Raw genomic sequence first — 15,994 nt, forward strand, 5'->3', positions numbered from 1 at the left:
CTGTTAGTTTTAAGTTTTAGTGCTGTTCCTTAATTTCATTTGAAAAAAAACTTGTTGTTTTATTTGATCTATTCAAGGATCAGGACATGCTTAGTGGAGTCATTTTTAATGAGTTGTACTGTTCGTGTCATTGAAAAGCAAGCGATTTTCATAAGTTTAACAACCTTGATCAGAAAATCATTGTCAAATTTACAAATCAAGGTATGAACTTCAACGGTAAGTTTCAGCTTTTTGTTAAAAAGCAAGTCAAATGTCCTTGTAAGACTGTTGAAGAAGCTTGTTTTATATTTGTTCGTTTTTTTTTTGGGGGGGGGTGGTTGAAATAGGCATAGCAAAAGAAAGGTAGAGAGGTAATTTTGATATAAATTTGGCTTTATGGTATTTAAAAATAGTCTGAAATTTTTTGTCTATGTTAATAAAAAAAAAAAGAAACAGATTGTAACAAAGCTGTCTTGAACACGACACTGAGAATAAAAAACCTTACTAAAAACAAAGATGGAGTTCTCAGTACCTGAAATTCTGTGGGAGTCAGTCTTTCAAAAGCGTAACATTTACTTTTCATGGAATAAATGCCTTAACTTTGGGGCGAAAGCCTGTTCTGTATGGTTGATTTAAGTTTTATCTTTTTTCTGTGTTTTTAATTGAAACGTTAATATGGACGTAAGACAAAACAAAATTTAATAAGAATTTTCATTAAGCAATATTTTCGTTTGCCGATTGCTTTTAACGAGATTAAAAGAAACTGCTCAGAATATACTTCTCAAATAGAAATGAGTGAACGGATATCCCCTTAGGTTACGGTTAAAAACTTAAAATGCACATATATTACCATAATAGAAAAGATAATTGTACCATCTTCAACCTCTCTCCTTCTGACAATGACAACACAGACAACACATTATGTGCAACAAAACTACTGCTAATTATGCATTACTGTTTCTATAGGGCACTTGCCCCCCTCCCCCCCATAAAAAATATCCTGTGGACGAATCCGTTTCGATAAATTTCTTTTCAATGTTCATTTCGTTTCTGGACTGGAATTTCTCTCAGTCATTTAATCATCCTGGTAACTTCTACCAAATTTGTTTTTTAACTTAGCGTCAGTTAGCGAGAATATAAGGAGATAGGAGATAAAATGTATGAGGAGAATTTTGTGTTTGTTTTTTTAATTTTCAGTAATAAAATACCAAAAAAGACATTTCTCAATGAAAACACGAATAATGGGCATTTTCCACAGCCTAGAGGTCTGGGGTAACTAACCCCCATTGAACGAATTGTGTTTTGACAGTGTTGTTGCATTAATATTGTCTAGAAACTTAACCAACAATACAATATTTTTATAGTGAATAAAGTAAAATAAAAATTCCACTTTTAGTCTTCAGGGACAACAATAGTAAATTTTGACAATATTGTTACGTTAATGATTACTTGAAAGTTCATCAGAAACGCAGTCTTTGCTATTTGTGGTGAATAAACAAAAACAAAAATGTCCTTTGTTAGTTTTTAGCGTAAAATAATATTTTTTTAGTAAATTAACCATTCTGGTGAGTCTAGCCATCAACAGTCAGTTTTGCAAGATGGTTATACTACATGAAATTCAATCATCAAGACAATCTTGTCTTGTTGTTGTTAATTTTGGTTTCATTTCGACAGTGATGTCGGATCTCGCTTGACGCTCATATCCAGGTAAATCTAGCCAATAATGGTAAATTTGGATAACACATAGTCTTTGTTTTGTTATTAATAATTTTGGTCTCATTTAACTCTGATATTTTTGTGACCTAACATCCTTCGGTTTGAGGAGAATAAAGTGAACTTACCAAAAAGCAAAAGCATCAGATCCGAAATCGCAAGCGAGAACAGGTAGAAATTGGTTGCTGTGTGCAAAGAACTGCTTTTGATAATGACAACACATACAGAAATATTTCCAAGCATGCCACAAATAAATATCACAACATAAACAACTGTCACCGGTATTAGAATTGCTGTTTGTATTCTTCGTGGCATGAGACAACATTCCAAAAACTCATAAATATCGTCAGTAGTATTGCTTTTTAATGTACAATTGCATGGGTCACTATAGTCCGTATAATTGTCGAGGAAGTATTCGTCACTCTCCTCCATTTCGTTGTTGAAAATAGGCCTACTTCAGCTTGTTTTCACTGTTGTGGTCTTAGATACCAGTTTTTCTCGTAGTCCAAGATTATACAGTTAATTCATTGAAATAGCATGCATATTTGACATACAAATTAAATAGCGATTTGGCAATGAGGCCAAATTTGTGAATACGGAAGGAGCATCACTTTGTCTGGTACCTTCAATTCCTCAGTCGATGTTGACTAGCCTTGTCTAAATTGAAAAAAAATCAATTATATGTTAAAGAAAAAACAATAAATTAAAAATTATAGTTGGGAATTGAAAATCTTATACACCACGATATGCAGGTTAATTGGTTCTTTTGCAAGGATCTTTTACAATGGACGTGGTTATGATAAGTGAAAGCAGGTTACACGTGTTAATAAAAGTAACATCTTCATTAAAACGAAAGCAACTTCGTCATAAATTGATCCAAGGACAATGGGAGGCAAACGCACAAGATATCAATGAATACAGAAGGAGAATCATTTTGTATGGTACCTTCAATTATTAAATCGATGTTGACTAGCCTTACCTAAATTGAGAAAAAAAATTAATTGTATATTAAAGAAAAAATAAAATAAATTAAAGATTATAGTTGGGAATTGAAAATTCTATACACCACGATATGCCTTGGTTCTTTTGTAGGGATCTTCTGCAAGGTCCTGTTCCCACTGGATAAATTTTACCAGGGGGTTCAATGAATGGACGTCGTTATGATACGTGAAAGCATGTTCCATGTGTTAATAAGAATAATATCTTCTTTAAAACGAAAGCAACTTGCTCATAAATTGATCCAAGGACAGGGGGAGGCAAATACACAGGATATGAATGTAAATCTTTTATTGTCTTTGTTTTCATCAAGGGGGACCATTGCCCCACCAGTCCTTTCTTGGTGGCAACCATGTTAAACTTTAGCGATTGGTGCTAAAGCGATTGGTGCTTTTGCGATTAGTGCTGAAAAAACACTTGAAAGTCCGTTCCGATCAAACAGTTCGTCCCAACCAATTGTGAGTCAGGACTGACTTGAACGAATAGTAAGCGAAATTCTAAAAGTTTGTTATACATATTATTTATACGCAACAAAATTAGCTTTAATGGTGATCCCTAAATATGCAAAACTCATAAAATTTAAGCTTACCCAGCAAAAATAATGAGCATGAGAAAGTTTCCCAGGAGGGAAAGGGAAAAGTGTGACAAGGAGCTTTTTTTTTAACCGAAACTAAATAGGAATTTCACACTTCGATTATTATTTACACTATTGATGCCTTGTTATTGCCCATGGAGCATTGATGCCCTGGACTTCGCCTTCTGGTGTTCATAGAGTGTGTTCGTGATTTTTTTCAGAAGAACTCACCTTGGGAATCTTGGGAACAAAGATAAAAAAAGCGTTGAACAAGGGAGTACTTGCATGTCTCAAATTTAAGAGAGCCCTAAATCAAACAATTTGTTGTAACAAATTGTAACTACAGATGGAAAATTTATTATTTTTTGCAAAATGTAAAAATATAAATAATTTCGGATATGGAAATTGAACTCCCCCAATAAGGAGTGTGGTCTCGATGGAAATCATGCAATGAATTTCAACATGCATGAGACTTCTAAAGCACGTTTGGACAATAATATATTCAAAATTTATTTTAAAGACTTTTTCTTTTATAACTTTGTTAAATAAAAAATTGCTCAGACGTCCAGAAATGAATGTTATTGTATGCTAAAAAGTCAGTCAGCTTTCATAAGTCACCTTTGATCTTGGTCATTATGGTGGTCATTTTACATAAATAATGTGAATTTGTCATCCACTGCATTTATAAAACTATGCTTCTATGATAATTCTTTAAATATTTAAAAAATATCAATAGGTAGTTGACTGAAAATACGCGTCACGTTTAACTTTTTAGGAAATTTTTACAAGCTTGAGTAAAAGAGTTCAGAATATTCAAAATACTCCTAAAATTTTGATATATATCAAAAATATTCTTTAAAACCCAAAAATCTATTTTCCTCCTTCTAGTCCTTTTCTAAAAACTTTTCCTTATATATTATTTATTTCTTTAAAGTTATGATAAACACAAAAAAACACTGCCCGAAATAAAAACATCTTAAAGTAAAGCGTAAATGACGTTCAGGTCTTAGAAGGCTTAGAAATTAGCTTTGTTCCTAAGTGTGGTAATTCTTGTTTATTTTAAGCTTGACTCGATTATTCATTGTCATTTTCGTTCCTTTTGGATCTCATTTATTCATTGACATCGATTTTTGTTCTGGACAGATTTGAATTTTATTTTACTTTAGTTTTGCTGGTCTCTGGTGTTATGCAGCTCTTCATTTTTCTTTCAAAAAACTTCTTTTTTGGAAAGTTTCTTTATTTTCAATAATTCCCGTATAATTCTGGGGTCCGGTAAATTTCCCCTGGAAATTGTTTCTTCGGAAAACTCACCCGCAGAAAATACCCCCAGAAAATCATTCCCCATCGAAAAATGCTCGCCCGAAAAATTACGCATACTGAAAATCACCTGGATAATTACCCCGGGAAATTCTGGCAACTAAAAATAGCCAAGAAATGATGAAATTCTGGAATATTCCATCTATATTCCAAAATGGATGTAGAATATATAGTGTAAAATCAAACAGCTTGTGGAAACGAACGTAAGTAAGGGGCAACTCGAGTCAATAAAGACCAAAACCCTAAAAAAAGAATTTTGATAATAATACACAAAACGAATTTGACCTTTACGCTGACTTCAAATATGTGAAACTCATTAAGTTTACTGTTATACGTCCAACGCTACGAGCCTGAGAAGATACGAATTTTTTTTAATATGGGGGAAAATTCGAAAAGAGGCAAGTGATCTTAATGAAAATAACACCATTATATTCAGCACATTAGAGAAAACCTCACTGTGGAGATATTACACACTCTTATAAAGGAGTGTTTTGTTTCTTTTTTGGGTTTTATGAGGTGACCCTAACAACCGATTGTCCTAAGAAATCGGAAAAAAACTTTCTAAAGTGACCAAAGAGATTTTGCTACGAGAAAGTTATGTTATCTGCCATTTTGTGGCACCAAACAAGGATTTTGCCCCATGAAGGACCCAATTACTATCGATGGAAAATTCTGAGATAGCAAATCGATTCAAAAGGTATAAAAAAAAACTATATATTGAACTTCCCAGTTGTAGAGGAAGTAATGATGCATGATTGCACATTTGTTCTTGGGAAGTCACGTAGTCCATACAAGTAAAGGCATTTCAGACGGGAAAAACTTGTGGTGTATGCCTAGTGGACGTGTTTTTTATCACAAGGGATAAACAGGTATTATGTCCTCGCGCCACTGTTTTGCCGACTCAATTTTTTTATTAGGGCAAATAAGGTGATGGAAGAATGTGACGTGACATCAATAAACTAAGATCAGTATCTGTCGGTAAAATGCGAAAAAATGAATTTATCTTAATGGCAATGCCAGAAAAATTTGTCGGTAAGAATGACCGGCCTTTCAGTAAAATCCAAAAGGAAATTTCTGCATCATACATTCTGCATAAATTTTGGAGCATAGGCAAAATATTCAAAACATCTTTTTTTCTTCATTGTTTTTATTTCTTGTCATACTTTCTCTTTGGCTGCTCAATTTTGCATGTGGGTGGTTTTTGCCGAAAAGGGGAAGTTTTCTGTGGGGAGGATTTTCCTGGGGGAGTTTCCCAGTGGAAGTTTTTTCAGGGGAGGCGAATTTTCCGCCGGGTATAGTTTCCAGGAGGAATAGTTCTAGCGTCACATTATCCAGTCACAGGTTACATTATGAAAAAAAAATAAAAAACATTAAGATTCAAACGTAAATTGACCTTAGATACCCTTGGAAACATAACCAATGTCAGAAAATGAAGTAGTGAGAAACTTGGGATTTTCCATTAATCGACATTGAATTCAGAATTTGTGTGAACTTGATGCAGTCTGTCGCGTGCAGCTTCTGATTGTTCAAAAATAAGAACATATGCATTGGAAATAATCCTCACGTTATAACTTCGACAAAGCCGTCTGTTGGGTAAATTTCCCCTAAGGAATAGAGTTTGAAAGGTTAGCTATCAGCGTGTCCATCCTAAATCTTGCGAAAAGAAGGTTATTTTTTATATTGAAGGAGGTCCCCTCTTATTGATGATTATTGTTGGCCTATTAAAAGTTTTATGTTTTTGACTCCCAACTTCTACATATTTTTGCTACATCATGGGATTGCGGGAACGAACTTCAGTATATTCCTGCCAATAATCAGTTGTCAGGGGAGTAGTTAATGGACGAAATTAATGTACAATTTGACAGAAGTCTGGACACCACTCCTCGATTTTCTTTATAGATAATTCAAGGTTCTCTTGTGTCAAATTTTGCTTTTTTTCTTTTATTTTTGTACGAAAGCATACAAAGGTGATGATTTTTTGTTCAAATTATTCGGCCGAAGAAACTTTGAAACTTACGATTCAATTTGGTATGGTATTCGTAATATGAGCTGAGGAGCACTGATAAGAATACTTCAACTAGTTACTTGTATACATGTCGCAAAATTTCAGGAGGGGGGGGGGCAAAATTTTAGAAAATGGATAAGTTTGAGGAAACCCGGCAAACAAAGGAGTGATGCCACTGATATCATTATATCAGTCATTCTTAAGAAATTGGGACAAAATTTAAGCTTTAGTGTAAAGAGCGAGGTACTGACGAGGGGGTGAACCCCTTCATAAACGTAATAAAAACATGAGAATACAGAAGTTCGTTACGTAAGCTAATTTGTAAGTTATGTATATCTTTTACTAATAAAAACATTTGTAAAAAATTAAAAGTTCTAGTTGCCTTTTTAAGTAAACTTCAGTGTATTCCTGCCAATAATCAATTGTCAGGGGAGTAGTTAATGGACGAAATTAATGTACAATTTGACAGAAGTCTGGACACCACTCCTCGATTTTCTTTATAGATAATTCAAGGTTCTCTTGTGTCAAATTTTGCCTTTTTTCTTTTATTTTTGTACGAAAGCATACAAAGGTGATGATTTTTTGTTCATATTAAATAAAAAAAAACAAGTTTTTTTAACTGAAAGTAAGGAGCGACATTAAAACTTAAAACGAACAGAAATTACTTCGTATATGAAAGAGGCTGCTTCCTCATCAACGCCCCGCTCTTTACGCTAAAGTTTGACTCTTTCTCTCAATTCTTCTTTTTAAAACAGTAAAAAACTTTAGCGTAAAGAGCGGGGCGTTGATGAGGAAGCAGCCTCTTTCATATGCGAAGTAATTTCTGTTCGTTTTAAGTTTTAATATCGCTCCTTACCTTCAGTTAAAAAAACTTGTTTTTTTTATTTAATTTCTGAACGTTTTTAAATCAATGCATGTTTTGATTTTGGCTCTCCGCAGAGGAATAATTAAAACGAAGTTTGTATTTTTTTTTTTTTTTTTGGCTAAATGGCTCTCTCATAATTTTGATCGAATGATTTTGAGAAAAAAAGAGCGGGGGAGGAAGCCTAGTTGCCCTCCGATTTTTTTCTCTCATAATTTTGATCGAATGATTTTGAGAAAAAAAGAGCGGGGGAGGAAGCCTAGTTGCCCTCCGATTTTTTGGTTAATTAAAAAGGCAACTAGAACTTTTAATTTTTTACGAATATTTTTATTAGTAAAAGATTTACGTAACTTATAAATTAGCTTACGTAAAGAACTTTTGTATTCTCATATTTTTATTACATATATGAGGGGGTTCGCCCCCTTGTCAGATCCTCGCTCTTTACACTAAAGCTTAAATTTTGTCCCAATTCATTAAGAATGACCCCAGAATCACAAAAGCCGTAGGATAAATAGTTGAAATTACTAAAAATACTTTAACGTAAAGAGCGAGGTATTAGGAGGAGGTGAGCCCCTCAAATGGCTAATAATTTCTGTTTGTTTTAAATTTTAATGCTGTTCCTTACTTCCAGCTGAAAGATTTTTTCATATTTATTTTTTCATTATGTTTTTAAATAATGCTAGTAAATCCTGCGCTCCCTTCATGGAGATTTTCTTCCCCCATGACAAATTATCGATGGAAAGTTCCCCCAGCATATCCCCCTCTTCTCAACCCCTCCCCCAACCAAAAAAATCCTCCTGAAAACGCCTGTATACTTCCCAATAACCATTACTATATGTAAGCATTGGTCAAAGTTTGTAACTTGTTGCCCCTCCCATGGGGACTGTGGGGGAGTGAGTCGTCCCCAAAGACATAGTTATAAGGTTTTTCGACTACGCTGAATAAAATGGCTATCTCAGAATTTTGATCCGTTGACTTTGGTAAAATAATTAGCGTGGGAGGGGGCCTAGGTGCCCCCCAATTCTTTTGGTCACTTAAAAAGGGCACTAGAACTTTTCATTTCCGTCAGAATGAGCCCTCTTGCAACATTCTAGGACAACTGGGTCGATACGATCACCCCTGGGGAAAAAAAAACAAAAAAAAAACAAATAAACACGCATCCGTGATCTGCCTTCTGGCAAAAAATACAAAATTCCACATTTTTGTAGATAGGAGCTTGAAACTTCTACAGTAGGGTTCTCTGATACGCTGAATCTGATGGTGTGATTTTCGTTAAGATTCTATGACTTCTAGGGGGCGTTTCCCCCTATTTTCTAAAATAACGCAAATTTTCTCAGGCTCGTAACTTTTGAAGGGTAAGACTAAACTTGATGAAACTTATATATTTAAATTCAGCATTAAAATGCGATTCTTTTGATGTAGGTATTGGTATCAAAATTCCATTTTTTAGAGTTTTGGTTACTATTGAGCCGGGTCGCTCCTTACTACAGTTCGTTACCACGAACTGTTTGATTATTCGGCCGAAGAAACTTTGAAACTTACGATTCAATTTGGTATGGTATTCGTAATATGAGCTGAGGAGCACTGATAAGAATACTTCAACTAGTTACTTGTATACATGTCGCAAAATTTCAGGAGGGGGGGGGGGCAAAATTTTAGAAAATGGATAAGTTTGAGGAAACCCGGCAAACAAAGGAGTGATGCCACTGATATCATTATATATACGAAAAATTGGTACTTGTGTATTATACGAGAAATACTCGAGAAGTTTTTTGAATTTAGGTTAATTCTGGTGAAATAAAAAAAAATGTGATGAAAATATAATACTTTATTAGCAAAATTGGGAAAACTACAACAAATAATTATGGAAGGGGTGCCGCCAAGAGTGTATTATATTAAATACGTAACCTAAACTAACCTAACTTAACCAGGACCTAACCTAAACTTAACCTAACTAAACTTAAACTAAAACTTAAACTTTAAAAACTTAAACTAAACTTAAACTAACTAACCTAAACTTAACCTAACCTAACCAGGATACCAACTAAATATTTAATTAAACATTGCTACAATGCATTTTCCCAGCGAACCAAAGCTAATTGTCAAGAATTAACACCGTGACAAACGGGTTTTGTCTCATGTTTGTGATCCAAATTTTCGAGTGTTTCTCGTATAATACACAAGTACCAAAAAACTGTAAAAATTTAAAGAGGGTACGGGCTATATCATGTGTGCTTTGTCGATGAAATAGCAAACGAGCTCTTAAAAAAGGGAATCGATAGACACATCAAAAGAATAAAGTTAATATGCTGATTCCAAATATATAACAATTTTCGAATTTAGTGTTACCCATCAAATGTTAAGAGCCTGGTAATATTTGCCTGATCTTTAAAAAAGGGGAGAAATATACCTAAAAGTCAAGAAATTTTAATGAGGATCACACCATCAGATTCAACGTATCAGGCCACCCGACTATAGAAGTTTCAATGTTACACACAAAAATGTGAAATTTTACATTTTTTGCCAGAAGAAAGATCACGGATGCGTGTTTATTTGTTTTTGTTTTTTTCATATGGGTGATTGTGTAGAAATAATGGTCCTAGAAGATCGGAAGAGGTTACATTCGAACGGAAATTAAAAGTTGTAGGGCCCTTTTTAAGTGACCAAAAAGATTGAAGGGTAACTAGACCCTCTCGCACGCCACTTCTTTCTCCAAGGTCGTTGAATAAAAATCTCACTTTTGCTCAACAGAGTTAAAATATCCAATAACTATGCCTCTAGGGGTAACATGACCCCCACAGCCCATTGGGAGAGGGCTGTAAGCTATGAAAATTGCCCATTGTTTACGTATAGTACCTGCTAAAGGGAAGTATACAGACAATTTTCGGGAGGGAGGATTATTGTGTTTGGGCTGGGTTACCATGGAGGGAATTTCCTTGGGGAAGAAAATTTCTGGGAGTGAACTTTCGCGGTTAAAACTTACAAGGATGGGCTTAGACAGAATTCTTATATGAAATTCTTCTTACTTGTCTTTTTTCCTCTTTTCCGACTGAATTTTACATATGGAGACTATTAAAGGGGAATTGTCTGGGGGCTATCTTCAGTGTGTTGGGATTTTCGGGAAAAACATTTCCAAGAAAGGGGGGGGGGTTCCGAAGTGATTGGGAATTTGATTGGAAATTAAATTGTTTTTCAAATTAAACTATGTTGATGAAAATGTTTCAAGCTGAATCGTCCGCAAGGAACTTTACGACGAGGAGGTTTTTCAGCGAGGAGACAATTGTCCGAAGTAAATTTAACAGAGAAAAGGATTATATTCTACGTGGGAGCAAATTTCCACAGAGGAGTTTCCCGTGAGGAGAAAGAATTTTACATAAAGTTTAACTGTTTGTCATAATTTCTTAAGAACGGCTCCTGAAACCCAGGGGTCTTTTCATTAGAATAAAAAGCTTTTTTCAATGTATTTAGGATAGCGGCAATCCCTTCATATACAGAATAATTTTTGTTCGTTTTGAGCTTTAATGTTGATCTACACTTTGATTTAAAAAAAAACTTATTTTTTTATTTAATGTGAGCTGGGTCAAATGAAAAAAAAAGAAATATAAAAAATTTAATAGCCATTTTAGTTGTTGGGTTTAGTTGGGTTCATAGAAGTAATAGGAAGACTCTAGAGTAATAATCAAAAGTATATTCGATGGAAAAATAAGGCAAAATATTTCAATCTATGTGGAGACCCAGTTTTACGATTAAATAGGGGTGAATTTATCCCCAAGGACTAAAGATTTTGTCCTTTTTTTATTTTACGTTGCGAAATACTTCAAATTTCTTAAAGTTTCCCCCATACTTTTTTTTGTAAAATAATGTTCAATTAATCAAGTATGTATCTAACATACTTCTTAAAATTTTCAGAATGCAAAACTGAAATTTGCTTCAGTTTCTTGCCTCTTTTTGGAAAAGTCAGCTCCATAGTTACTCAATATTTAAACGCGTTTCTATAGAGCATTAAATTATGCGAAAAATAGGATAATTTTAAAACTATTTTGTCTGTATTAGAAAGAAAGAAGCTTATCATAGAAATTAATATAAATAAGTGATTCAAATACCGTTTAAATGAATCAAAATTCTATAAAAAATACTTTTCAGCATTGAGTTTTCAGGCTGTACTGTCGCAAGAGGCTACAAAGGCTTGTGATCATTTTTAATTTCATCTAATTTCTGTCGTCTAGAATTTACATAGTTTTAACCATCACCACCCCCCTGCATTTTTAATAATACCTTTTTAGGGTACCTTCATTGACAAAATTGCACATAAAAATGCCCCATCCTCCCCTAGATTTTGGCAAATACATCCCCTCCCTATGTATCCCCTCCTGAATTGAAGGTATTATGCAAGCCATTTTGGATTTTTGAACTGCAAATAAAAAAAAGGTATACTTCACTTTAAGCCTATTAGTTTGTAAGCACGTTTAATTTGATTTACATCGACTTGTATTAGTATATCCGCATTTTTATGAATTTTAGGTAGAATAACTAGCATTAGGATGTATGACAAAATAAGAATCTATTGACAATTACATATTGTTTATTTTTTAACCCTTGTTTTGTTCTATGGCACTCACTCCTCCGTTTATCCAAACATTTTAGAAGGAAAAGTAATATACCTTCTATAGCGTGGATTTCATTGATAGGTGGCCAATGATGTTACTAATGGGTTAGTCTTCCAGGAGTTGTTTCAAATTATGATAATATTTATTACCCCATTCTCTCCATTCTCGCAAGCTGATACGTTTATTTATATTATTAGAAAAAACAATCAATAGGATCTTTGTCATTTATTATCCATCCCCCAACAAATACCAAAGATTCCCTCACGCATGACGACTATTGAAATAAGGCGATAGAAAGATAAATCACCCTGTCAAAAATAATGCATTCTTCACGCTGAGAGACAAACAATCTCTGCTTGACTTCAGCTAATAGTCAAATATTTGTCAATCATATTCAATTCTGATGATCACCACCTTTCAATTTTGAAAATCAGACTTTATATTGGATTTTAAGAGGCTTAATTATTGCACCCTGCTATCTCAGACAGCGGTTTTATCTATCTATCCTCTGTTTCAATTGACAGCCGTGGCTCTGCCAAGAAATTTTTGAAGGAGGGGGGGGGGTGGAAACTGGAAGTTTTGTTCTCATCAAAATTTAAACGGAATCATTTTTCACTTCCATTCTAATTTGTTATGGCCTTCTTGGTTTCTAGGAGTGGGGAATGCATACCCGGGGTCCTTCCAGGTGGTTTATATGTTTGGTAGTATAAAAATAGTACTTGCTTTAATATCACACTCTCAGGAATCACCTACACCAGTTGGCACCTGCCAAGCGTGTCAAAAGTGTGCCATGAATGGTGAAACTATGCTATGCAATCCTGAACTGTGCCAAGCCTGGTGGAAGTGTGTTCTAATTTCACCAAGCCTGGCTTGGTGAAGCTACACCATGTGTGCAGGCAAAGGTGGAACTCAGAGATATACACCGTGTGGTAGTAAGTGGGTTATAAGCTCTGTTCAATAAGCCTATTGTAATCGATTTTTGTAATTTTTGGCGTTCAATAGGCAATTACAAATATTAAGCTGTATTCAAAAGCACTTATTAGATCTAATTGTAATTAATCATTCATTTATTGTGCTTAAGAGCTTAATTGGCTGCAATTTGTCCTTTTAGGTATAAAAAATGCTTGGTGTAATTAATTATCATAGTAAGCTAACAATATTTTTGATTCGCTTCCGAAGGTTCTATGCGATCAGGAGCCTTCTTTGATTACTCTTCTTTTTTTTTCTTTGTTTTCATTTTGATGTCCAAAATGCGTTCAATAAAATGCAATTTCTTCGATTAATAATTACAATTATTGCAAATGAGTTATTGCGATTAATTGTAATTAGTTCTGTTGAAAGCTGGGCAAGTTAATGGTGTCATGTGATGCACAAAATCAGAGCGTATATAACGAAAGTGACTTATAATGCTATTTAATTTACAAGTGCAGGGGTGTCCAACTCACGATTTTAAAGTAGGCTAAGTAGTTTTTCAATATTTACCACTTTCAGTACCGCCAACGATTAACCAACATTTTTCTTTTAATTAACAGATTATAGTATTTACAGTTGTTGAAAGGGTAGTTTTGTTTATATATATTTTATTGGCTTGCTTGTATTGTTCTTTTGTAGTACAAGAGTACAAAATAAAGCTAGTTTTTTTCAAGTATACAATATAATTTTTATTCATCTCTTTACTAAAATCAGTTATTTGTATACTAAATATTACGATTTCGAAGTTTCTAACGAATTATCCTATGATTCTAGTGATTCTTGTCGCTCCTTTTCGTTCAGTCACTTCTTTGGCCCGTTTCTGAACATACAGACTCCCGTGAAAGATATCACTTTTATTTGATGACTAAATATTTTTATTCATTAATAATTTGTTTAGTTGATGGTACTTTGGTTTTACCACACCGGGCAGCCTACATTACCCTCGTTCTTTTCTAATTTATTTCATCCTTTGTTTTTTTTTTCCTTGCTATTTGTGTTATTTTTACCTCGAACTTGCTTCATGCATGGCTCCCTGTTGGTTCTGTTTAGGTACCTCCCTTTTTTGCTTCCTATGTCTTTTTAATACTTTTTATAATAATTTTTATTTATTTTTACTTAGATTCTAAACACTTTTGCTCGGATAACCTTTAAATCTTATTTTTGCGTTCTCATACGATTTATTAGGTTTGAACACGGCGATGCATAAATAGTAGAAAAATCCACAAAATTGTTGATCCATAAAAATTTTACTGCGGTTCAGGAGATAAAAAAAATAGTCTCATTGAAGTGAGAATTGACCGAAAGGTGTAGTAATTACTTACCCATTTTAATTATGCACTCATACCATTAATTATGTATCGCTTGTACAGTTGCTCTATGATCAGGCTACACAAGGCTACACAAGTTCATAAAAAGATCCCATCAGTTTAACGCCACATTGGAACTGAGAGAAACTTGGAAGCTAGTAATGTTTCTTTATTTTCGGAGACTTGCTAATGCAGGGTATATGGAAACACTCGGGAACGGTTATATTTTGTATCCTATCTCCAGCTACAGCTTATTTTGAAACTTTTATTCCAGCTAGCGTATTAAAAAAAAAGCAATGACGGTAGATTAAAAATTCGATGTTCCGGTGAAACTCGAAAAAACAAAGCCGATTAATTATTTTTAAGGCGATTAACTGTCTTGGCAAAGGCTTCATTTCATGTAAATTTTTTTTAGAAGTATTTTCTCCTTTTTTGAAAAAAATTCAAAGCAATTAAATCATTTCTGCTTCTTCTCGGTAAGCAACTGTGGATTGTAGCCCAGTTGCTTTACCAAGCCACAGATCCTTGCGTTGGATGATTGTGTTAACAGCTTTGTCTTACGTTTTTTTTTCTTTTTTTTTCTAATTTTTTAAATAAATTGACTGATTGAAAATATGATTAATAGAAAGGTAAAGTTCTTGGGATAATTGCTGCTGGGCTAATTGTAAAAGGAATGAGTTTGTTGAAAATAGAGTTGGGTTTTTTTTTTCCAATAATATCCTAAATTAATTAATAAGCTTTTTTATGCCCGTCATTAAATAAGTTTGGGGGTTTGGGTAGACAATGTGCCGGGGAGGGGGGGGGGTATAATATATCAAAACAGATAAATTCGATAATACAGGTAATATAATTCAGTAAAAACAGAAAGAAAGTCACTCTGAATTATGGAAGAAAACAATCAAGCAGTTCGTGGTAACAAAAGTATTGTCGAACTTTGCTATGAACTTTGTCCGTCGTTATGACAATGAACTTTTCTATGAAGTTTCTCCATTGATTACATATAGTACTAGCTATTTGAAAGTATACATATATTTTTCGAGGGGGATTTTTCTGTTGAGGGGAATAGATGGGAAGATCTTTTCATTGATGAATTTGTATGGGGAAGGGAACTTTTTCCTGGAATAGGAGATGGCTTTCCCGGCATTAAGCGCAATCCCTCCAGAGCCCTCAAGGCAAGGGTTGTAAGTTTTTCCCCCGGGGCACATAACGTTCTAATGGAAAGGGTGGTCACATAAATTTTGAAGGGCGATCATTGGATTGTAAATAAAAAGTTCTAGTGTCCTTTTTAAGAGTTAAAGTAATCAGAGAAAAATTAACCCACTCCCCTTCAGTTAATATTTTCGCCAAATACTTTCGATAGAAATTTTGAGGTAGCCATTTGTTCAAAAAATATTCCAAAGATTAGGCAACGCATTGCGCTGCCTAAGTAAAGAGAGATGAGGACAAAATGTATTTTTTTAGATTAGGGCACCTCATATAAAGGAAGCTGTCATAAAAACTTCGAAAAGGGCTGATTTGATCTGAAATTGAAAGTTCTAGTGCCCTTTTCAATAGTCGAAAGTGATTGGACGACTTTTCCCGATTTCGAAATTTTTCGGTCATTTCTCCAAACACATCCTAAATTTTAATGTAGCCTTTTTACTCACAATAATTAAAAGGTCC

At 34.0% G+C, this 15,994-nt stretch overlaps 1 protein-coding gene across 3 annotated transcripts in view; it reads right to left on the reverse strand.

Moving 5' to 3' along the window:
* The window catches only part of LOC136043600 (neuropeptides capa receptor-like), a 108,872-nt gene extending 94,372 nt beyond the window's left edge, over window positions 1-14,500 (reverse strand). For all 3 annotated transcript variants that reach the window (XM_065728522.1, XM_065728516.1, XM_065728510.1), the window contains exons 1-2: window positions 14,348-14,500; window positions 1,821-2,349 (exon numbers count right to left, since the gene is read on the reverse strand). In XM_065728522.1, the coding sequence (XP_065584594.1) occupies window positions 1,821-2,017 (197 nt within the window). In that variant the 5' untranslated portion in view covers window positions 2,018-2,349; window positions 14,348-14,500. The remainder of the gene's footprint in view (window positions 1-1,820; window positions 2,350-14,347) is intronic.
* Between the last annotated feature and the right edge of the window lie 1,494 nt (window positions 14,501-15,994).

This window comes from Artemia franciscana, chromosome 2 (assembly GCF_032884065.1).
Source record: "Artemia franciscana chromosome 2, ASM3288406v1, whole genome shotgun sequence".
Lineage (NCBI taxonomy): Eukaryota > Metazoa > Arthropoda > Branchiopoda > Anostraca > Artemiidae > Artemia > Artemia franciscana.